Raw genomic sequence first — 25610 nt, forward strand, 5'->3', positions numbered from 1 at the left:
CATATGCAACTGGATGATCAACTCAAGAAGTTAACATTTTGGTTGCAGGCTTCCAATGGTCTGCGGTACCTGGTTGATGTTAGTCAACAGTGAGTGAACAAATTTGTGTATACAGAGTATGAATTCTAATCCCTAAAAGGGACGGAGGTACCTTTATCCCAATGCATGATAGAGGTCTGAACCTATGACCTCAATAGAGTAAAAAGGTAATTTGGGAACAAAAAGAAGAAATCATGTTTGAGCTAAATAAACTGACTGATTGTTGATGAACAATATTTAAACCTATGATTGAGCCATAATCACAAAAGTAATAGTCAGGGAAAAAGGATATTACCGTGTCAAGAAAAAGCACTTGTTTGAGTGCAGCACATGACATTTTTTTCAGACTAGGACTGACACTAGAGCTGCTGCATCCAAAAAATCACATCCATTGGAATTTAGTATAAAGAGCACAGTAGTAGTACCACTCACTTTGATGATACATACAAGCACATGAAAACATGACTTTGCAAATCAAAATTGTAAGTTCATTCACTTTCATGGGAAAGAACCTCGTGAATTGTTAATTAACAATGGCTGCAGAACTGTAGAGCTCAAATCTATTATATAAAGGACTGTACAACATTGTTATTGAGATTCAGTAATGGGTAATTCAAGAAAAGGAACAGAAAGGAATTTATCAGACGTATTTTCAACTGCATTTTGGCAATATACACTGACTGCTGCACGTGAGAACACAGGCATATGCTCACCCTTTTTGAAAGGCTCATAGTTGTGAACTCCAGATGATGTATTATTTAACTACAGAGGTAGGCCTTGTGAGCAGCCACAACCAACAAGAGTAGTTCTGTGAGTTCATGGAGTTTCTTGTGGCAGTTGCTGGAGTCTCTCGGGGCCCAGTTTTGTTATGAAACTTTCAGATGTGATAAACTGGGAGGTGATCTCATTTTCCAAAATATCTCCTCATCACATTTTCCGAAGGTTATCAAGCCGAGCCTGCAAATCACTATCAATGCCTGTGTCTTCTCCACTAGCAGCACTAGCCTGAGCAACCTTGCCTGTTGACACTTGTGTTGGCACAGCAGCTGTAACAGGTGCGTGTATCAACTGCTCATCAACCAAAACCGAAAAACCAAAATTAGAAAGCTGATATAATTGTAGAGCACTTTAAACAGAAAGACAGAAGAAAAATGCCAGTGCACAATGCATTTATGTAAAAGCTCAAGTGTGCTCTCTTTCTGATAGCTTTTAGTATCTGCAGTCCCATTATGTTTAAACTTTAATTTCATGCTCATCTCAAGGTCACTTCAGTATTCTATAAAGACAGCCCAAACAAAAAAGTAAAACCTGTGTTTTTTAACGTAACATGCTGTTTGGGTTGAAAGTTGAGAGGGTTTTGTTTCTAAGCTAACTATAGCTTTTATTGCAGATCCAGGATGGAAGCAAATCTCAAACTTATAGAAGCTCTTGCTTAGTGGACAAATAAGCAGTTTAAAATTAACAAGAGAGCCAACAACTGCCTGACAAGCCCCCTCCTGGGCTTGCTGCTGCCACTGCCCATCTTCAGCTCACGCCCCTCTGCTGCCTCACCACCCCCTGCCTGACTGCCATCCAACCTGCCATCACCCCTGCTCTTTTGTTTGCTTCCTGCCCACCAGCTTATTTCCCCCTGCATCACCTCTTCCTGCTCTGCCTCCCCCTGCTTGCTTGTGGCCACCACCTTTGGCTGCACCTGCCATTTTGATGCCACCTGGTCACCTGTCCCACCCACCCACCTGCACTGCCACTGACTGGCTGCCCCCCTGCAGTAAGTGTGTCAGTGGCATCACTCCTCCATTGCTACCTTGTCCCAGCTGAGCTAGTGCTGTTCACTCCCTCTGTAGCAGCATTCCCTTCATTCTCCAGTCAGCCAGCAGCTTGCAAAGGTCCTAGAAAAAGCATATACAAAGGCAACCTCTAGTCTGACACCGGTGGAACCCATGATTGTACCCTGATCAACAAGCTCCTTGCATCTAGTTCTCTGCAAGGGCCAACTCCAAACAGTCCGTGCCATCGAGGAGTTGGAGGAGATCACGGTCTTTGGACAGGTCATGGGTTACTCCCCTTCCTAGACACACCTCCAAGATTGGCTCCATTTTACCTTGAACATCAGCACTTTGCACAATGCAGAGAGGTGTTGATGGGACAAGGGGTATCTTCATGGTATGTCTCACATCAGCGAATGCGGCACACGATCTTATCGATAGCTCTCCTATGGCATCTGCAAAGGGGGTTATCTACATAGTTCCTTCGTAAGTAGCTTCAAAAGTCTCTAGTTTTGGGCATCACTGCAAGTTACCTTGGTACCCCGTCACTTTCCTCTTCCCAAGCCTTGCACTAGAGTATCCAACTGGTGGAGGACTTTGGTTGCCTCTAGTACCATGCTTCCCACATTTTTCACAAATGTTGTGACCAAAGGTACAGGTGGCAATTGCATGTATAAAGAAGATTCCTAAAGAGTTGGAGATTGTAGCCAGTAGCTCCTCAGTTGGCAAATCATCTTCACAGGGCAGCTTGGGTAGTGTCTCAAATGCCATGCTCTTCGACATCAGGCCTTGAGAGTGCACCAAGTTTGAACGTAAGTTTGCTCAATAGAAGATCGATCACCAAACAAAGCCGTGCTTATAGAGGATGATGAAGGATGCGCTAGAACCCAACTTCCCCGTGGCAGCGGCCAAGTGGGCCACCAAGAGCAAGCACCTTGGGAGTGGTGTGACATTAAAGTGATATTTAATGTGATATTAAGGTCACAAACATTGAATGTGACATTAAAGTGACATTTAATGTGACATTAAGGTAAATCAAGGGGAACATGCACGAGGATGACCGTCCGGACTCTTGGGCGCCCGAACGGGGTTTAGGGGAGCCTAGAACCTTGGTGAGTCCAGGAAAAATGTGACATTAAAGTGATATTTAATGTGACATTAAGGTCACAAACATTGAATGTGACATTAAAGTGACATTTAATGTGACATTAAGGTAAATCAAGGGGAACATGCACGAGGATGACCGTCCGGGCTCTTGGGCGCCTGAACAGGGTTTAGGGGAGCCTAGAACCAAAGAGAGTCCAGGAATAGTAGGACTCACCAAGGTTTGACGGCTGGCAATCGGATCACAATGGTCTGGCCCGCAATATACTAGGCAAGGCTGGGAGGTGACTGAATCACTCGTGCTCATTCATCCCGACTGCTTTCTCTGGTTTTTTTGGTCTTCTTCAGAGTCATCTGTCATTGGTATCAGAGCCGACGGGTCTCGTTTTGTGGATCCGTGAAGCTGTTCGAAGAGAAGACGGAGCGGACGGGTTTTGCTCAGCTGACCGTGAAGCCGTTCGTTTTCGGCGCCCTGGTAACAAGTCGACAGGTTTCGCCTCGTCGACCCGTGAAGCCGTTGGTCTAAGGCGCCTTGGTGACACGTCGCATAAAATTTGACGTGACGATTAATAGCACTACGTCACGTATTTTATGGCGGGGAAGCTATCTTTTACATCGAACGTTGTATGCTGATCGCGCGACGAATTCTGGCTGAAGCCCGTCTGTAAACGCATCAACGGACCTGACGTCTTGTTCACCTTTCCGCCGGCTGGTCCTTCAGTTTCGTGAAACTGAAGCTATTTTCTGATTCATGTGTGATCAGTCGACTGCACGCTCTGGAATTTCTCTCGCCAGCCCCGATTGCACTTGCATCACAAGTACAAGCTCAGCAGAGAACAAGTTCAGGAAAGGTGCATTAATGGCCTGCGTAAGCATTAAGAAGGGGGCTGAATACTAGTTGTTTCTGCAAAGAAGCTCCATTTTCTGCGTGACCGACTTTGTTCGAAAGATAAAATTTGTTCCTTACTCTTCGGGTTTATTTACAAACCAGCAACAACTGCCTGCCATTAAAATCAGGGAAGTACTTTACTTTGTCTGCAAATTTCTTATCTTTACTTTCCAATTCCAGTGTATTAATGGCAGAAAAAGGAAAAGAGAGAGTAATGGAAGGTTCTAGTTCTGGGGACCACCCTATGGTAGATCCCCATGAATCAAAAATGCAAGAAGAACAGTGGAAAGAATTTTTTGCTACACCAGAACAATTTGATGATCTTACTGCTCGTGTACAGGCTCAGGGGGTTCAAATGGAATTTTTAACCCAAACACTCACTGAAATAAAATCTCAATTAACTCTATTGTTAGAAAGAGATAAAAATAAGATAGAAACCTCGGATGTCCCATCTTCATCGAAAGATTTAGATGTGACTATGCGAGATCCTAAGGAACCCCACCACAAATTGAGGGATAATCCAGTTCTAAAGGATATGAAACCCCCTCAGTTTCACGGGGAGGAAAAAGACAGAAATAAAGATACAATCTTTAATTTCCTCCAAAAATGGGAAGATTTACATAAACTTAAAAATACCCCACCACATCTCCAAGCACTGGAGGCTAGTTTAACTTTGGGGCCCAAAGCATATAAGTGGTGGCGAACTTTAAAGGAGGCAAATAAAATACCTAAAACTTGGGCTCAATTTGAATCCGTCTTTTTGAAAAAATTCCTTCCTGAAAATGAAATGGAAAGAAATTGGGAAGATTGGGATTATGTCAGACAAAAGAGAAGACCTCTGCTGACATATCTGGAGGAATATCGTGAGATAATCCTCAAATTGGAAGGAATAGATGAATTTCAAAAAACAAGAGGATTCATTAGGAGACTAGATAAAGCCTGTAAAAAGGAAGTAAAAAGGAGTTCACCTAAGACGCTGGAAGAGGCAATTAAATTTGCATTAATCAATGAAGATAGTATGCATCCAGGTACACTCACTAGTCTCACTGATACGGAGCCCAAGTCTAAGGAATTGGAAACCTCAAAATTTGTGGGCAAATTTAAAAGGAAAATGCCATTTTTTAAGGGTAAAAAACAACCCTTTGAAAAGAAACCATATGTGAGGCCAAAGTTAAGTCCTGATGACTTTGATAAGGCCAAAAAAGAAAAGTTGTGTTTCAACTGCCTATCCCCTAACCATGCTGCTTGGAATTGCCCTCAAAAGAAAAAGGGGGGAGACAAAGGAAAGGATAAGGACAAGGGCAAGGGAAAAGAAAAACAAATCCATATAGTGCAGACCTTAGAATTAAAGGGGCATGAAAGGTATAAATCTTTAGAGGTCCTGCACATGGATGTACAACACAAGTGTTGTATGTCAACTTCTATGTGGCAGCCTACTTTTGGGCCACATGATTTAGTTAGAGTACATGGATTGATAGCTGGAAAGAGAGTTAGAGTCATGATTGATGACTCTACTACACATAATTTTATAAATTATGCACTTGTCAAAAAATTGAAACTTCCCCAACAAAAGAGTGGACATCAATATATTGTTCGTATGATGCAAGGCCAAGACAATAAAATATGGGATACAATGGTATCCAATTTGGAAATTGAGATTCAAGGATATAAAGATAAACTTGATTTCCAAATTATGAACATGGAAAGAGCTGATATTGCTCTAGGGAGGGAGTGGCTATGGGGATTGAAACCATCCTTAAAACGTAGTTACCATCATAATACACTGGAATTTGAAAGGGATGGTAAGACTTTTGTCATTCAAGGTGAACATGAAGTATCTGATAATCCTTTGCTGTGTTCTACTGAAGTTCAGAAGCTGATAAAGAAGAAAATTTGTGAGGTATACATGTTATGGTCTCTTCCTATACAAAACACTTTTACTTTCTGTAATATAAAGCAACAATTTTTTTATGTTTGTGAGTTGAATGTTAATAATGAATTAAGTAGTTTGTTAGATGATTTTAAAGATGTGTTTCCTTCTGATTTACCAAGTGGCCTTCCACCAGATAGGGGTGATATAAATCACCCAATTGACACAAATAAGGATTCACACCCTATTTCTAAACCACCGTATAGGTTAAGTGAAACACAGCACCAAGAAGTTGAAAGACAAATTAAGGATTACCTTGATAAAGGGTTTATACAACCCAGTAATTCACCTTGGGCCTCACCAATTTTATTAGTAAAGAAAAAAGATGGTTCTATGCGACTTTGTGTTGACTATAGAGCACTTAATAAAATAACGATGAAGAATAAATTTCCTATGCCCAGAATGGAAGATCTTTTTGATCAATTGCAAGGGGCAAAATTCTTCACAAAGATAGATTTAAGATCAGGTTATCACCAAGTAAGAATTAAGGCACAAGATGTTCCCAAGACAGCATTTCGTACTAGATATGGGCATTATGATTTTTTGGTGATGCCTTTTGACCTCACTAATGCACCAACTACCTTTATGAAGCTGATGAATAGTGTTTTACGGCCCTATCTAGGACATTTTGTAGTAGTCTTCTTGGATGATATCTTGATCTTTAGTAAATCAAGAGAAGAACATTTGAAACACTTACGATTAGTATTCCAACTGTTAAGAACACATTACCTTTATGCGAAGAAAACTAAATGTGAATTCTTTGCACAAGAGGTCAAATATTTGGGGCATATTATCTCGAAAGAGGGAATCAACATGGATCCAGAAAAAGTAAGGGCAATTATTCAATGGCCATCTCCAAGGAACCTGGAAGAGCTGCAGATCTTCCTAGGTTTATCTGGATTTTATCGTAGATTCATTCGAGATTATGCCAAAATAGCTGTTCCAATGACTGACCAGCTTAAAGGGAAAGGAAAAAGTTTTAATTGGGGAACAGACCAAAATGAAAGTTTTCAAAAACTTAAGGTAGCTATTGCTACAGCTCCAGTACTATTAATTGTGGATCCCAATAAACCATTTGTGGTTGAAGCTGATGCCAGTGATAAGGCAATAGGCACGGTCTTATTACAAGAAGGTCGACCAGTTGCTTTTGAAAGCAAGAAATTAGATCGTGCAAAACAGAATTATTCTATTTATAAGAGGGAGTTGTATGCAATAGTACATGCAATGAAGAAATGGAGGCACTATCTGTACGGTGCGAAACTTTTGATTTTATCGGATCATGAAAGCATTAAGTGGCTTACTGATCAACCGGATTTACATGGGCGTAAAGCCAGATGGGCCGAACTCCTTCAAGAGTTCGACTATGAGATAAGATATAGAAAAGGAAAATATAATATAGTAGCTGATGCACTCAGCAGAATACCCATCATTAATGAATTGAGTTTTACTCAGTTCACTTCCAACTTGCTTGAATCCTTAAAAGGAAAATGCCAGGTTGATCCGGCATATTCCAACATATGGGAAGCAATAAAAAACGGGGATCCAAATGAAAGTGCTTCTACTGAGGAAGGAATATCTGAGGATGTTCAACAAGGAAATGGAGCATCAGGGGTTGCTCAAACTGGATTCAAGTGGAAGAATTTTACCATTGATAATGGTTATTTACTCTACAAGGGTAGGGTATGTGTCCCGAAAGATACAGAAATAAGGCGCCAGATACTCTTTGAGTGTCATGATACCCCTAGCGCGGGACATCCAGGAGTTAATAAGACTTATAGTCTTATTAAAAGGCAGTTCTATTGGCCTGGAATGAATAAGGACGTCCTTGACTATGTGGTCAAATGTAATAAATGCCAGGTTAATAAAGCTGAAAGATTGAAAATGGGAGGACTTCTCCATCCACTAGAGATTCCTTCGGAAAAATGGGAGAGTATCTCCATGGACTTTATTGTTGCTTTACCCAGAACACAGAGGGGCACGACTCTGTGTGGGTGATTGTGGATAGGTTAACCAAAATGGCTAGGTTCATTCCAACTTCAACTAATGTTAAAACACCAGAATTGGCTAGATTGTTCGTAGAGAACATATACCGATTGTATGGCCTTCCGGCAAATATAGTTTCTGATCGGGATAGGAAATTTGATAGTCAATTTTGGCGTGCGGTTTTTAGGAAGTTGGATACTAAACTTAGCATGAGTACGGCGGATCATCCGCAAACTGATGGGCAAACTGAAAGGGTTAACCAAATTCTTGAAGATATGCTTAGGGCATATGTAAGTAAAAGGCAAACTAATTGGGAAGAGTATCTACCGATAGCAGAGTTTGCATATAATAGTGCCAAGCACTCTTCCGCTGGATATAGTCCATTTATGTTAATGTATGGGTTTTAGCCCAGAGCTCCTTTTGCAGTAGGACTGCATAAGGAAAAGGTTCAAGCAGCTAAAGATTTTTTGGAGGATATGAATAGTATGTTAAAATTTGCTCAAGAAAATATTAAAAAGGCTCAAAATCGAGCTAGAGCATATGCAGATCCTCACCGAAGAGACATCTCCTTTGAAGAAGGAGAATTGGTCTATCTTAAGGTGCCTAAACAAACTAAAACTATGAAAAAGGGACAATGTCCAAAGCTTTCACCAAGGTATTGTGGTCCTTTCATAATACTTAAAAAGGTGGGAGAATTGGCTTACAAGCTCCAACTACCTGCTGGTAGTAAAATACATCCAGTTTTTCATATAAGTATTCCCTGGAGTTCTCTCCTGTTGGTTGGCACTTGGGAGGCGACAGGCTTAGGCCCGTCATGGAGGCTTGCTGCCATCATGTAGACAGATGTAGGTTGTGTTTCTCTTGGCTTGCCAACTATTTTGACAGCCTGCTCGTACGCCTCATGATCTGAGAACGGCAGATCAAGTGTAGCGAGAACGTGCATCCAATCCCGCTCGTCCTTTGGGCAAGGGATATACTTCGTTAAGGACCCATAGGGTTCCTTGTTCTGGGTGGTTCCTTTGAGTAGAGTAGAGATGGTATCCAGGTCGACTGGTGAGGTCTTCCAAGTGTCCATCTCTATTCTCACAGCGTTAGTTCGGTTGCCCAGGAAGATCAGGCTGTTACCCCAGTCTTCGATAACTCTAACATTGCGCATCCAAGGTCGACCCAATAAGAAGCTGGGTGATTTGGATAATTTAATCTTAAATGATGACATTGAGGAGCTATTAAATGACCAATCTAATCCACATGAACCAGAAAGAATATTAAATGTTCGCAATAGACGAACAAGAAATACTATTTATCAAGAATGTTTGGTTAAGTGGAAAGATTGTTCAAAAGAAAGCTCAACATGGGAGCGAGTAAGTACTTTAAAGAAAAGGTTTCCCAATTTACAGTTAGACCTTCCAAGTATCGTTTTCGAGGACGAAATCGATTCTTAAGGGGAAGGAAATGTGACATTAATGTGACATTAAAGTGATATTTAATGTAACATTAAGATCACAAACATTGAATGTGACATTAAAGTGACATTTAATGTGACATTAAGGTAAATCAAGGGGAACATGCACGAGGATGACCGTCCGGGCTCTTGGGTGCCTGAACGGGGTTTAGGGGAGCCTAGAACCAAAGAGAGTCCAAGAATAGTAGGACTCACCAAGGTTTGACGGCTGGCAATCGGATCACAATGGTCTGGCCAGCAATATACTAGGCAAAGCTGGGAGGTGAAAGAAATCACTCGTGCTCATTCATCCCAACTGCTTTCTCTGGTTTTTTTGGTCTTCTTCAGAGTCATCTGTCAAGGGGTGATCGCCGTCAATACGACCTCTCGTAGTGACAACCATCCCCCTTCCAAACAGCCAACAACACAATGGGATGCATCACCTTCTCACTTCCAAAATCCCCCCCTCCCCCCAAACAAATGCCACCCCTTCTCAAACCCCCCGCCCCCTCAAAAAAAAAAAAAAAATCATTCCCACTCCTAGCCCCCCTTTCTCGGGAGATGACATGTTCCATTCCTCAATGACCTCCCCTCCACAGCAGCAAAGCAGCCCCTCCCATCAGCCTGTCACACAAGTGGCTCCACATCTTCATTGGCAGCCGGGGCATTCCCTGTTAGAATTTGCCAAATTCTATGAGCAGTGCCCAATGTTTTCGTCTTTAGTTCTTTTTCAGTTCTTAGTGTGAACAAAACTAAAGTTATAAGTTGCATCACCACTCTTAGAGTTAGAGTTAGAGTCAATTAACTCTAGTTTTGTTAGAGCTAGGTCTATCTTATACATTTCATTCTCATTCTTTCAGTTCAGCAAGTACACTCTACTCTTTTGTTTCAGCACACTCATTGTCTCTCTTTTCTCTCCTCCATAGCTGGCTGTCATTTTCCAACATTTGGTATCAGAGCTCAGGTTGCTAAGCTTGGGTGGCACTAGGACCTCAACCAAGGTATGGCTTGAGGGGGGGTGTTGGAAATACAATCCATACTTGCTAGAGAAAACTAGCTCACTATCAGTGCAATTGCGATGTGTTGAGACTAGGTTTGAATCCCAAGCCAAAAGGAGGAAGATTTCCATAATTGGATAGACCGGAAGTCATCCATCATCTTAAGGTTTTGGGGGACTAGATGGTTAGTCCAATTATGGGAAACTTTAGTTAAGCACGTAGTGGTGTGAACAATATTAGGATAGGTGACCTCCCGGGAAGGGCAGGTACAAGGGCCCCCACCTAGTTTGTAAGTTGGTATCAGAGCAAGTTCTACGTGCGGATTCTGTTCAGCCACCATCAACCAGTGCCACCCCGCCTAAGATCCTGTTACTGTCAACCAGCACTTTGCCTGAGGAAGAGAAGGACGAGCTGTTGCTATTTTCAGCCTGCGCACAGTCATTCACAGTCCCATGCGCAGCTCGAGGAGCTACTGTTTTAGAGGAGCTACTGCTATTTTCAGGTCTACCCCTTATTTTCTCACCTCTACCCGCCATATTCTCAGCCTTGCCTGCAATTTTCTGCAAAACCTAAAAAGTGCAAAAACCCTAATTTTCAAATTTGGGGTTTTTTCGAAATTTCTGCAATTTTCCATCCATTTTGGCCGTCTCTTTCCGAATCTCAGCTCATGCTGCCCAAAATATGGGGCTTTTGTCAATTTTTGCTCCCTGAGTTCAAATTAATAACCAATTCAAAGAAATTTCACAATTTCTTTGACATTCCCGCCAAAAATTTTGGGGTGCATTCCCATGTGCGATCCTTCATTGGAAACGCCTACATTGCACAATTTCATAAGCATTTGTGCAAGAAATTTGGGGCTTTTGACCTAGACGCTTCAACACGCATCTCGAGGCAGATTCCAGCTGCTGGTCGTTGTTGGCATGCACCTCGAGGTGACATTACTGCAGAATTCAAGCTATAAGTTACAAATTTCTTCAATTTCCTTGAAATTTTGGAAGAAATTTGGGGCCTTTTTCCGACACGAATTCCAAGGCAGTAAACAAGCGGTACAACAACATTTAATTGCTATTACAATAGGATTGAGCAGAAAATTTTGAAAAATTTCAGTAAATTTGGTAAGAATCGGCATTAAGTTCCTATAATTTGTACTTTTGATGGCACGCATTATGAGGCAAGTGTGGTACAGCAGTGCATTGATGTTATTTCTTGGTTGAGTGTTGAGTTGGGTTAAATTGGCTACACGGCATTTGTGTGACAATCTGGTACTTGTTGCATAATCCCAAGGGGTTTTTTGGTACTCTGAGGAGTACAATCTATACTTCAAGGGAAAATTGCGAAGAATCTCACTCCAGCTCGTCACGTCGCGCATGCTACCCCCGCCCCCGTCTAATCGTCGCGCCACCTCCCGCCGGATTCATCGTGCCTACCCTGTTGTTCCCTCCCCATCGCCATCGCCAGAGCCCCCTCTTGCTTGCAGCACGTTGCCACTGCCCCATCCAGCGCCTGCTTGTTTCCCTCCTACCTGCGCCCCCGCTTGTGCTTCCGCTCCGCCTGCGGAGCCTTGCCCTGCCCCCCCTCCCCCTGCACCTGTCCCGCCTGCCCCATCCATGTTTTCTTCTCCCCTGGCCGCCGCCCCCGCTTGTCTTTCCCTCCCCCCACCCCCGCCTTGAGGCTTGGCCCCCTGTCAGACAAACACACCACCGGCATGGAAAACAACTTCCTCCCCCCTCCCCCTCTAGTTGCTCCCTCCCCCTGCAGCAACTCCCCCCTCTAGTAGCACAGCAGCATAATAGATAGATTCTCTCAGAAGGGATGCGCAATGGAAACCTCTAGTTAGACGCCAGTGCACTCAACGAGTGCCCCCCAGTCAAACACCTTGCGCGTAGTCCTCTTTGAGGAGCAGCTCTTAGCCATCTGAGCTAAGAAACTGGAGCTAATGGAAACAACGATTTATGATCAGGTAGTAGGACATTCGCTAGCCAAGGCCCAGCTTCGGGACTGGTTTCACTCCACACTGCGCATCAGCACAGCGCAGATCGTGGAGGCCGTCCTATTGGGCCAAGGGATCTTCATGGTCCGGCTCAACTCAGCGGACGCAGCTCGCGAGTTACTCGCCAGTTCACCATGTGCGTCCACGAAGGGGGTCATATACATGGCCCCTTGGTACAGTGGCTTTACTGTGGAGGTGTTTGCACTCCACAACAGGTTTCTTCGGCACCCGGTTACCCTTCTTTTCCCCGGCCTGGCGATTGAGTATTACCAGTTGGTGGAAGACTTTCGGCACTGTCCTTCCTGCGTCTTTCGCATATGCAGTGACAGCAACAAGAGTCCCAAAGGTACGAGTCGCAGTGAAAGAGGTCAAGAATATCCCACAGTTCCTAGACATTGAGGCAGGCGGGCACTCCTTTAGGCAGCAGGTCATTGTGAGTGGGCAACCAGGGCAGTGCCTGCGCTACTACGACTTTGGGCATCAGGCAGTAGTTTGTACATGTTTCGGAGCCAAGGCGGCTCCGTCGACAGGCCCGTAGGTGGACGCTGACGGCTTCACACGAGTCCAAAGACGACAGAGAGGGAGAGGGCAAGAGGAGGCGCAACCAGCTCCTCAGACTCAGCCTCGTCAGCAGGGTGCAAGCGGGCAAGCGACGCCCCCTCGGCAGACCTCCACAGCCCCCCTGTCCATCCCAACCGACAGGACCGCAGCCCCCCACATCCTCCACGCGCACCACAGACTACCTCGCCTGAGTTCCCACAGTCCCCTTACCCACCCACCCCCACATCCCATGCCCCCCCCCCAACTGACCTTGGCCCACAACCCCCCCTTTCCAAGGCCACCACCCCTCCCACACACGCCATGCATCTCCGTCTATCCCACCATCCCTCGATCCTCTTCTCCCCCACCACCACCTCCACCGAGCACCCCCCCTGATCCGCACCCGGGTCAAGTGATCCCCCCCAGATCCACCCCCCCTCCTTCCACAAGAGGTGATGAGCCACGCACTCCTACATCCTTCCCGCACCAGCAGTCTTTTCCCTCCCACACAGCTACTAGCTCATCCGCCCCTGCCACCCACCACACCTTCCCGAGACAGGCACAATTGTTGCCACAAGAGTTTTCTCGTAGTGGCCTGTGGTCCTACCTGAGAGTTGCAGAGCGTGAGAGTTCTCACTACCTCTAGAGGTGGGGATCTTCGTGGTTCATAAGCCAAGGAGGGGCAAGGTCCATCTACTAGCACCACCGGATGGACCAAACTACGCCTTTTTTCTTCAATCCTCCTACTCAAGGGAGTGGATGACTACACAGATTGAGGAGTTGAAGAGTCAGGTAGCGGATCACATCTCCCAATGGATGGGAGATGAAGGATTATCACTGTTTGCACAACAATGGCCTGGTTGCATGATGGACAATAACTAGTGGGTTGGTGCCAAGGTCCCACACTTGAGAATTATCTTTCGATCCCCTCCACAGTGGAGAGCTCCAAGGGACGTGATCGAGTAGCCCTCGGCACAAGCGGCCCGTTTCTACCAGTGTATAGAATCGTGACTCTCAGCATGGTTGATAGATGCATTGATAGTACCACCTGGAGCATCTATCACCCCTATGGTCCGGCCGAGGGCCACCATGGAGAGGATTGGAGTTCACCGTCCAGACCGGCGGCAAAGCGCACTTGCATGCCTCAGTTTCTCCTCCTCATCAGCAGCATCCACACCGAACAGATGCATGTTCGGTTCAGCCACAGGTTTCCCCATGAGCTTACACCTTGTATCCTGGAATGTGAATAGTCTCCACTACAGTGGGGCATACTTCCGGGCAGCTCGTGCACTTACTGGGAGCACGCCATAGGTGCCCACGGTAGGAGTGGAGGCGTATGCACCTCTATTGGCCCAAGTCTCACCGCTTCTGTACGAGACCACGGGACGATAGTCGCAGGAAGGGTTCTATGGATCACATTGGATATTGGGGACTCCTGCATTGGAGTCCTCAATGTCTATGCCCCTACGGAGGTTAGGGCACGCAGCAAGTTCTGGATGGAGATCGCAGATGAACTCCCAAAGCTAGACTCCTGGATCGTTGGAGGAGATTTCAACAACCTGGAGGCCTTGGAGAACCAACAAGGCAGAGGCAGAAACTAGCAAGGCATGGTTGGGGAGGAGGAGGAGGCATGGGAGATCTTTTAGCTTGCAGTTGGAGCACGTGATGCTTGGAGAGACCCTGCCTTCCACAAGACGGAGAGGTCGTTGGACTTCTATTGGAAATACAGGCGGCTAGGTGAAGTCCTGCAGGAGCGGTTGGACAGGTTTTATGTGGGAGAGTGGGGAGGCTCTCATGGAGGCCAGATTGAGCAGTTGGCAGGCACCACGTTGTCCGATCATTGCCCAATTCTTTTGACACTTGATCCCCCAGCATCTACCCTAGATACACGATCCTGTCAGATCCCTGACTCGATCTATATGAGGGAGGAGGTGACGAGACAAATAGAGCAAATTTGGACCAGAGAGTGGGACAGGAGGGACCGAATAGCAGAGGAGGTTGCAAAGGTCCTAGCCCAGTCGAGCAGAATCTGCCAAGAGGCAGCCATACAGGCCAGGTAGCAGTGCTGGGAGGAAAAGAGAGCACTCCGGCGGGACCTTACAGCCACGCAGAGATTATTGCAGGAGGCACCAGGAAATCCCACCCTCCACGCACAGGAGGTGCACATGCAAGCAGCCATTGCCAGCCTAGAGGACAGGCACTCGGAGTTCTCTTTCCGAACCTCAACAGCCTTCTGGGCACGAAAGGGGGACACGATGTGCAGGGAGTTCTTCTAGGTGCACCAACCCCGCACCGCAGAAGAGCAGATACGTAGCCTTCGGGATCAATATGGGAGGACTCGTTCTAGCCCAGACGAGGTGATGGAGATTGCCACCGACTATTACACGCGCCTTTTCCAACAGGAGACAGCTTCAGCTAGAGGACAAAGATGTAGACAGTAGGTATGGGATCGTATCCCGTCCCTCGTCACAGAGGAGATGGGACCCTCCCTCCTAACCCCCTTTACAGAGAAGAAACTAGAGGAGGCTTTCAATACACAGGATGGGCAAAAATGCCCGGGGAGGATGGCCTCTCTAAGGCCTTCTTCACTACCTACTAGGAAGTGGTGAAGGACCCCCTACTGATGGCCTTCCACGAGATTTCCACTTCAGGACAGATACCAAGGAGTCTCTCGGCAGGCCTTATCAGTCTTCTCCCCAAAGGGGGAGACCGGTTGGAGCTTTCCCAGTGGAGACCGATTACCTTATTGTCAGTGGCCTATAAGGCACTAGCAAAGATGATTGGTAGGCGACTACGCCCCGTGCTTCCAAATATCATCCATGACACACAGACAGGCTTTGTCCAGGATAGGAGCATCCTAGACAATGTATTTACCTTCTTTGAGGCGATAAAGTGGACTCAACACAGTGGGCAAAGACTGGCAATACTACTCTTGGATTTTGAGAAATCTTATGACAGGGTGGACTCGGATTTCCTAGAGGGCACCATGGTGAGGTTGGGATTCCCCCAGGCTTGGATTCGTGGGGTCTCCGCCTTCTACAGATCGGCCACTAGCAGGGTTCTCATAGGCGGAAGGCGAGGGGAGGAGTTTTGACTGAAGAGATCAGTTCGACAGGGCTGCCCCCTGGCCCCATACCTGTTTCTACTCTTCGCAGAGGCGATGTCTCACTTCCTTCGGTCACGTGTGAGCGGATTACGCGGCCTCCGACTTCCAATGAAAGAGGAGACTGAGTTGTTAGACTCAGAGTAAGCAGATGATACAACCCTCTACATAGAGAACAATGAGTTGATGCTAGAGAGAGTGAGGCTAGCTCTTGACGTGTTTTGCTCTGCACCGGGAGCAAAGATCAACTGGCGAAAGTCGGTTGGTTTCCTCACAGACCCGGACTCCAACACGGAGTGGAGCGTCTACCTAGGATTTAGACGGGTGAGCAGAGGATAGACCGTCCGTTACCTAGGGTTCCAGGTGGGACTCGACATCACTCCTGCCCAACAGTTTCTTCCTGTCCTTGATTCATTCGGAGGAAACTGACCTACTGGAGCACAGTTCGCCTCTCACTAGCCGAACGAACCCTGGTGGTTAACCAGGTCCTCCTAGCGACATCCTAGTATATCGCCTCGTATTGGTGCTTCTCCTCATCGTGCGTAGTGCAGCTTCGCCGCCTAGTGCGGAATTTCCTTTGGTCAGGGTCAAATGGTTCCAAGGATTCTAGGGCCAAGGTGGCGTGGGCAACCATCATACGACATAGGTCAGAGGGAGGGCTTGGGATCATAGACCCAAAGTATCAAAGTATGGCCCTCTTGGGCAAGCTAGTTGTCCACGATCTCACACCAGGCGGGCAAACCTGGAAGGTCTTATTGCACGAGGACCTTCAGGACTATAGACCGAGGCTTGGCGGTGAGTGGAGGCCATCCCTGAGATGGATCTTCACATCAACCCAAATCACCCCCCTAGATCACCTTTCCTTCGCAGCTTACTCCGCATGTGGCAGGGTCTTTGTAAGGCCCTAATCCAAAGCCCCTCAAGCTGGCAAGAGGAAATAGTCCGTCAGCCGGTGATCTGGAACCCCCAGGTCAAAGATTAGGAAGGGGCACAGATAGGTGAGCGCCCCCACATCCAGTGGACTAGGTGGGAGGCCGGCCCGGCTCGTACCATTAGGACATGGCGAGAGGTGTACAGGATGGCGGACGAGGAGGTGTTACGAGTATCAGGTTGCCAGAGAGGAGTGAAGTTGAGGAGAAGGGAGAGACACAGCAATACCTCTGGAGTGGCTTGCTCCCCGATACGAGAGCCGATAGAGCCCGGGAGGTATGGGCAGCTAGGTTTTCACCAGCAGGCATCCCCCTTCAAGTGGCAGGTAGAGTGGGTGGCGCCCCGCAGGGGACTTGCTTCACCGTTCAAGAGAGGGGGCATCTAGCCCTTGACAAAGGGCAGCAGGATGAGGGGATTGCCGCCCTCTCGTGGAGGAGGATTCGGGTGGTGGGCCTTCAGGGGAAGACATGGCGACTGGACCCCTATGTTTTCTGGAAGGAGCTTAGGGAGTGGCGCCTTTGGATCTGGGAGGACAGACCACTTAATGAGCTAGAGTGGGATCCAAGAGAGTGGCTATGGCCGGCCTCTGCGGTCGCCAAGAAGCCACCCAGGTTCCTAGAGTACACTGCCAAGATTGGCAGACATGTACTAATGCAGGAGGATATAGACTAAGCACCGTCATGTAGTAAGCACTGGGCGGAGCACAGCATCACGGAGCTCTTCCGACGGACCTTCTGGCGTTGCCTATGGGATAGCTAGAGGCCGAGGAGGGTGTCGTATTTCTTATGGTTGGTGGCACATGGAGACTTGGCGGTGGAAAGTTGGCTTGCCTAGATGCAGAAGGAGGGAGGTTGTTGTTAGCCTGCTCTCTTTTCATTCTCAGTCTATCATCTCCTAGTTGTGAGCTCCTGTCAGAGTCTGGTAGGAGACAGAGGAGCTCTATCAGTTTTGTGTTTGCTGATTTAGTCTGCATTCTTGCGGCTCATCTCTTGCTGGCGACCCACTCCCACGCTGTGTTTTGGTGCTGGCAGCTTCTGTTGTGGTGATCTTCATGAGCTACCTTTGCGTTTTGCACCTCCAGGTGTTTGTAGGCTATCACACCCTGCGTTTTGGTGGTTGGTGACCATACTGCTGGTCATACTTCGGCTTTGGCACAGTTTTCTTTGGTGTTTGGTATTTTGCAGATTTGAAGATGTCTTACCAGTTTTCAGGCTTTGACGACTCAGAGGATGAGCTCCTTTCTCATCATTCCTCTGAGCGGAGGCGGGATTATCAGGAGTTTCGACGTCAGGAGGAGACTCCTCGCACTCGTCCCTCTTCAGTCCATGCATCTCAGAGGGTTCCATCTACCGTGAAGGTGCCTTCCGTGAAGACTGCTTCAGATGTGCGGATGCCTTCCTTGATTCCCTCTATTCAGGTGCCGATTCTCCCTTCCTTTCCGAAGGAAGATAAGTTGGATGGTTCCAACTACTCCCTCTGGTCGTGCAAGGTGGAGTGCATCCTCAATACATTCGACCTATGGGAGCTTGTTTCTTCGCCCATCGACTGTCCCCCCGTGGATTCGTCAGATGGCCCCTCTATGGACCGTGCAGCCTTGTGGGATAGGCTCAACTCTCGAGCCCGTTTCTTTCTTTTTATGAGTTTACATGATTCCGTTCTTGTGCATGTTCATAGGTTACAGACCGCGGCGGAAGTGTGGAAGAAGTTTGCGTCTTTGTATCAACACAAGACGTTTGCCCACAAGATTTCCTTGGAGAAGAAGTTGCGGATGCTCAGACTTGATGATTCTTCTTCCATGAAGGAGCACATCACGAAGATGGAAGACATGCGAGGCGAGCTAGCCTCTCTTGGTCGTGTGATATCGTCCGAGGATATGGCGATTATTCTGTTGACTCAGCTGCCATCACCCCGCTATGATGTCTTCTACACCAGCCTCATCACCTGGAGGACCCGCGAGAAACTCCTATGGGAGGAACTTTCCCCGCTTGTCTTGGAGCATGACGAGCGACTCAAAGAGGTGGGTGCCAGTGGCTCCACCAAGGCTTTTACTGCAGGTACAGGTGGCGGCAAGAAGAAGAAGCAACAGAAGGAGAAGGCCAAGGACAAGAAGGAGGAGGACAAGAAGGATGCGAAGGAGAAGAAGCCCAAGTGCCCCCACTGTGGGAAGGGTACTCATTCCGAGGAGAAGTGTTGGCAGAAGTACCCCCATTTGAAGCCCAAGGAGAAGGACTCGAAGGCGGCCCCCACCACGACAGAGTCTGCGTTTGTGCATGTCTTTGTTGAGGAGGATACAGCCCTAGCTTCTACCACTCAGGAGAAGCCTTGGCTCATGGACAACGGAGCATCTTCACATATGACCTTCAAACAGGATTGGCTTCAGGATCTTCGTTCCAAAGGGGGCACTGTCACCATTGGTGACAATTCTACAGTTCCTGTTCGAGGCGTGGGGACTCTCCCTATGTTTTCTGACAGTTTCTTCCGCCAAAGTTCTCTATGTACCCGATTTGGGCTTTAACCTATTGTCTGTGCATGGTCTTACTCAGCTAGGTACCCGAGTCATTTTTACACAGGATGCAGTCACAGTGGAGGATGCTTCTACAAGTGATGCTCTTTGGACAGGTACACAAGAGGGTGGGCTTTATAAGCTCACAGCCTTGGCTGCGAGGGCTTCTCATGAGCTTGGGCTGCTTTGGCATGCTCGGTATGGTCATTTGAACCTTGATTCTATTCGGCGGGCTTCTCGGAGGAAGATGGTGGAGGGACTTCCAGATTTCCCTCCTCTTCACACTTTGTGCCCTAGCTACTTGAGGGGCAAGCAGCATAGGCAGCCTCACCCTCAGGTTGCCTCTAGGAGGGCTACTTCTCCGCTTGAGTTGGTTCACACCGACCTTTGCAGACCTATGGGCACGGCCTCCCTTGGGAAGGCCAAGTATTTGATGCTGATTGTGGACGACTTCAGTCGTTATGTGTGGCCTTATTTCTTGGAGTACAAGAGCGAGGCGTACTCCCATTTCTGCGAGTGGAAGGTGTTTGTGGAGACACAAACAACTTCCAAAGTTCGTGGCGTTCGAGCTGATCACAGTGGCGAGTTCACTTCTCACCTTTTCTCTCAGTTTTGCAGGGATCACGGCATTCGGATGGAGTATTCCCATCCGAACACACCATCAGAGAATGGTGTGGTGGAGCGTGCGAATCGAACCATGGTGGAGATGGCCAGATCTATGCTGGAGCATAGGAGTCTTCCTCATTTCCTTTGGGGTGAGGCGGTGGCTACAGCGGTGCATATTCGCAACCGCTCTCCGACTTCGGCTTTACAGGACATGACTCCTTATGAGGCTTTCTTTGGGCAGAAGCCTTCCGTGTCCCACTTTCGCATCTTTGGGTGCACTGCTTTTGTCCATGTGGACAAGAAGAAGAGGAAGACGAAGCTCGACTCTAAGTCGAGACAGCTTATCTTCGTGGGCTATAGCATGACCACGAAGGGATATCGACTCTATGACCCGACGACACGGAAGATTGAGGTGAGCAGGGATGTGATCTTTGATGAGGTTTCGGCCTCCGAGGATCCGATTGATGGTTCTATTACCGGTGCTTCTTCGACATCGCCGGACCACCCCCCACCTTCTCTTCCTTCTAGGATACCCCTTAGCACCCCTCCTTCGTCATCGCCTCCTCCCCCTCCCATTCCTCCTTCTACTACGGCTTCCCCTCCTCCTTTGGCGGATGTGACTCCTTCTTCTACGAGTTCTTCCACCCCTTCAGACTCCCCTCAGGAGTCTTCTCGGGATACCCAGCCATCAAATGGGGAGCCTTCTTCAGATGAGGAGGATCTACCTTCACTTGGTGAGGGGGAGTCCCTCTCAGACACAGGTGCTTTGCAGGTTCCGAAGACTACTCGGTCTCCCTCGCAGCAGCAGGAGTCTCTTAGGATTCCCTTATGGTATCGCCGGCTCATGCAGGATTCGGGTGTTACTCACTTTCCTGCTTCTTCTACAGGTCCACGTAGATCAGCCCGCTTACAGGCCCAGCGGGATAGTTCACTGTGTGAACTATGCTCTTATGTCTCAGATTCTTCAAGATTCCGAGCCTTCCACTGTGGAGAAGGCTCTTGCACACGATATTTGGAGACGGGCTATGCAGGCAGAGCTCGATTCCATCGAGCGGAACCATACTTGGGAGCTTATACCACGTCCCAAGAAACGGAAGGTGATAGGTGTGAAATGGGTCTTTAAGACCAAGTATCTTGCAGATGGCTCCTTGGACAAGTATAACGCTAGGCTTGTTGCCAAGGGTTTTGCACAACGAGCAAGATTGGACTACTTCGAGACTTTTGCTCCTACAGCTCGGATGTCTACCATTCGAGTTATTTTGGCTCTTGCAGCTCACCACCGTTGGCCTGTTTATCAGATGGACGTCAAGTCAGCCTTTCTAAATGGCGTCCTTGAGGAGGAGATCTATGTTTCACAGCCTCTTGGTTTTCTTGTACAGGGGAAGGAGGATCATGTCTACAGGCTGCGGAAGGCCCTTTATGGCCTGAAGCAGGCTCCTCGTGCTTTGTACCAGAGGATTGACCGCTTCTTTCTACAGAGTGGTTTTCAGCGCTCCGATCATGATCCCAACCTCTACTTACGGGTTATGGGTTCTCTTTGTGTTTTCCTTCTTTTGTGTGTCGATGATCTTATCATTACAGGGAGCGACACTCAGCAGGTGGAGCATACTCGGTCCATTCTTCGGCAGGAGTTCGACATGACGGATCTAGGGATCCTTCACTTCTTTCTCGGACTAGAGATCTATCAGATGGCACAAGGCATCTTTATCTCGCAGCACAGGTATATCTCCGAGCTTCTTTCGGAGTTTGGTATGGTCGAGTGTCGGCCTATTTCTTGCCCCATGGACCCTAAGTCCAAGCTTTTGGCAGATGGAGTCCCCCTTACAGATGCCACTCGTTACAAGTGCCTTGTAGGCTCTCTCATCTGGCTGATTCACTCTCGGCCGGATATCTCTTTTGTGGTGGCTTTGTTGTCTTCTTTTATGAAGACTCCTACACAAGATCACTGGAGGGCAGCTTTGCGTGTTCTTCGGTATTTACAAGGGACTCGATCCTACGGGATCATGTATGGAGATGGGATCACCCTTTCTGGATGGAGTGATTCTTATTGGGCAGGTGATGTGGATTCGAGACGATCCACTACAGGTTATGCTTTCACCCTTGGATTCGGTGCTGTCTCTTGGAGCAGTAAGAAGCAGCCTAATGTGGCACTTTCTTCTACAGAGGCTGAGTATCGAGCCCTATGTTCGACCGCTATGGAGGCGGTTTGGCTCCGTCGCTTGCTGGCAGAGATTGGCTTTTCTCAGACAGGACCTACGGAGCTGCGCGTGGACAACCAGAGTGCCCTTGCTCTAGCGAAGAACCCAGTGTTTCATGCTCGCACGAAGCACATTGAGGTTCAGTATCACTATGTTCGAGAGCGGATCGTGGATTCGGAGCTGGTGGTGGCCTATTGTCCCACGGCGGCCAATGCGGCTAATCTCTTCACGAAGCCTTTGCCTCAGGCTTCTTTGCTTCATCACATGCGGTTGTTAGGTCTTCAGACCCTCCCAGGATCTGAGAGGGGGTGTTAGCCTGCTCTCTTTTCATTCTCAGTCTGTCATCTCCTGGTTGTGAGCGCCTATCAGAGTCTGGTAGGAGACAGAGGAGCTCTATCAGTTTTGTGTTTGCTGATTTAGTCTGCATTCCCTTCTCGGGTGGCACTCAGCCCAAAATGGGCCTTTTTGTGTGCAGTCGGCCCATATTTGGGCAGGTCGGCCAGTTTGTGTGCAGTCGGCCAGTTTGTGGGCAGGTCGGCCAGTTTCAGCCAGGTCGGCCAGTTTTGGCTGGTTTGGGGCTATTTATAGCAGCCCCCCAGTCATTCTCACACACACTCTTCTGCAGATTCAGCACACACTCCCTCCTCTCCCACTCCGGCATTGGTGCTGCCATTGCTTCCAGTCTGTTCTGGTGCCCTTACTGACGCTCCGGGCTGCGTGCAGGGACTGATCAGTGCACTTTGGTGTATTCAGCATTTCATTTCAGTCAGTGCAGATTTTCTTCTTTCATTTTCTGCAATCTCTCTCTCCTCCTCTGTGTTCGTGTTCTTCTTCCGTTGCACACTCTCACATGGTATCATCGCCTGACTGAGAGCACCGAGGACCTAACCTTGTGGAGAGATACCTCACCCCTCTTCTGCTGCTGTCGGCTCATCTCCAACTGCCCAAACGGCCCCCCCAGGTGGCCATTCTTCTTGCGTTTGCTGCAGACGACTTCTCCCGCGGCTGCCACGTCATCAAACGACCCCTCCTGCTTGCGGACACGATGTGCAGGGAGTTCTTCTAGGTGCACCAACCCCGCACCGCAGAAGAGCAGATACGTAGCCTTCGGGATCAATATGGGAGGACTCGTTCTAGCCCAGACGAGGTGATGGAGATTGCCACCGACTATTACACGCGCCTTTTCCAACAGGAGACAGCTTCAACTAGAGGACAAAGATGTAGACAGTAGGTATGGGATCATATCCTGTCCCTCGTCACAGAGGAGATGGGACCCTCCCTCCTAACCCCCTTCACAGAGAAGGAACTAGAGGAGGCTTTCCATACACAGGATGGGCAGAAATGCCCGGGGGAGGATGGCCTCTCTAAGGCCTTCTTCACTACCTACTAGGAAGTGGTGAAGGACCCCCTACTGATGGCCTTCCACGAGATTTCCACTTCAGGACAGATACCAAGGAGTCTCTCGGCAGGCCTTATCAGTCTTCTCCCCAAAGGGGGACACCAGTTGGAGCTTTCCCAGTGGAAACCAATTACATTATTGTCAGTGGCCTATAAGGCACTAGCAAAGATGATTGGTACGCGACTACGCCCCGTGCTTCCAAATATCATCCATGACACACAGACAGGCTTTGTCCAGGATAGGAGCATCCTAGACAATGTATTTACCTTCTTTGAGGTGACAAAGTGGACTCAACACAGTGGGCAAAGACTGGCAATACTACTCTTGGATTTTGAGAAATCTTATGACAGGGTGGACTCGGATTTCCTAGAGGGCACCATGGTGAGGTTGGGATTCCCCCAGGCTTGGATTCGTGGGGTCTCCGCCTTCTACAGATCGGCCACTAGCAGGGTTCTCATAGGCGGAAGGCGAGGGGAGGAGTTTCGACTGAAGAGATCAGTTCGACAGGGCTGCCCCCTGGCCCCATACCTGTTTCTACTCTTCGCAGAGGCGATGTCTCACTTCCTTAGGTCACGTGTGAGCGGATTACGCGGCCTCCGACTTCCAATGAGAGAGGAGACTGAGTTGTTAGACTCAAAGTAAGCAGATGATACAACCCTCTACATAGAGAACGATGAGTTGATGCTAGAGAGAGTGAGGCTAGCTCTTGACGTGTTTTGCTCTGCACCGGGAGCAAAGATCAACTGGCGAAAGTTGGTTGGTTTCCTCACAGACCCGGACTCCAACACGGAGTGGAGCGTCTACCTGGGATTTAGATGGGTGAGCAGAGGATAGACCGTCCGGTACCTAGGGTTCCAGGTGGGACTCGACATCACTCCTGCCCAACAGTTTCTTCCTGTCCTTGATTCATTCGGAGGAAACTGACCTACTGGAGCACAGTTCGCCTCTCACTAGCCGAACGAACCCTGGTGGTTAACCAGGTCCTCCTAGCGACATCCTAGTATATCGCCTCATATTGGTGCTTCTCCTCATCGTGCGTAGTGCAGCTTCGCCGCCTAGTGCGGAATTTCCTTTGGTCAGGGTCAAATGGTTCCAAGGATTCTAGGGCCAAGGTGGCGTGGGCAACCATCATACGACATAGGTCAGAGGGAGGGCTTGGGATCATAGACCCAAAGTATCAAAGTATGGCCCTCTTGGGCAAGCTAGTTGTCCACGGTCTCACACCAGGCGGGCAAACCTGGAAGGTCTTATTGCACGAGGGCCTTCAGGACTATAGACCGAGGCTTGGCGGTGAGTGGAGGCCATCCCTGAGATGGATCTTCACATCAACCCAAATCACCCCCCTAGATCACCTTTCCTTCGCAGCTTACTCCGCATGTGGCAGGGTCTTTGTAAGGCCCTAATCCAAAGCCCCCCAAGCTGGCAGGAGGAAATAGTCCGTCAGCCGGTGATCTGGAACCCCCAGGTCAAAGATTGGGAAGGGGCACAGATAGGTGAGCGCCCCCACATCCAGTGGACTAGGTGGGAGGCCGGTCCGGCTCGTACCATTAGGACATGGCGAGAGGTGTACAGGATGGCGGACGAGGAGGTGTTACGAGTATCAGGCTGCCAGAGAGGAGTGAAGTTGAGGAGAAGGGAGAGACACAGCAATACCTCCAGAGTGGCTTACTCCCCGATACGAGAACCGATAGAGCCCGGGAGGTATGGGCAGCTAGGTTTTCACCAGCAGGCATCCCCCTTCAAGTGGCAGGTAGAGTGGGTGGCGCCCCGCAGGGGACTTGCTTCGCCGTTCAAGAGGGAGGACATCTGGCCCTTGACAAAGGGCAGCAGGATGAGGGGATTGCCGCCCTCTCATGGAGGAGGATTCAGGTGGTGGGCCTTCAGGGGAAGACATGGCGACTGGACCCCTATGTTTTCTGGAAGGAGCTTAGGGAGTGGCGCCTTTGGATCTGGGAGGACAGACCACTTAATGAGCTAGAGTGGGATCCAAGAGAGTGGCTATGGCCGGCCTCTGCGGTCGCCAAGAAGCCACCCAGGTTCCTAGAGTACACTGCCAAGATTGGCAGACATGTACTAATGCAGGAGGATATACACTATACACCGTCACGTAGTAAGCACTGGGCGGAGCACAACATCACGGAGCTCTTCCAATGGACCTTCTAGCGCTGCCTATGGGATAGCTAGAGGCCGA

General features: G+C 48.5%; 1 protein-coding gene across 1 annotated transcript in view; it reads right to left on the minus strand.

Annotated features, from left to right (window-relative positions):
- Positions 1-577: 577 nt before the first annotated feature.
- The window catches only part of LOC148012145 (vacuolar protein sorting-associated protein 2 homolog 1-like), a 49921-nt gene continuing 24888 nt past the window's right edge, over positions 578-25610 (minus strand). The window contains exon 5 of the mRNA XM_087668791.1: positions 578-1107. Coding sequence (XP_087524917.1) covers positions 967-1107 — 141 coding nt within the window. The 3' untranslated portion in view covers positions 578-966. The remainder of the gene's footprint in view (positions 1108-25610) is intronic.

Source organism: Lygodium microphyllum, chromosome 27, assembly GCF_053477565.2.
Source record: "Lygodium microphyllum isolate KBCC chromosome 27, Lygodium_microphyllum_v1.1.10, whole genome shotgun sequence".
Lineage (NCBI taxonomy): Eukaryota > Viridiplantae > Streptophyta > Polypodiopsida > Schizaeales > Lygodiaceae > Lygodium > Lygodium microphyllum.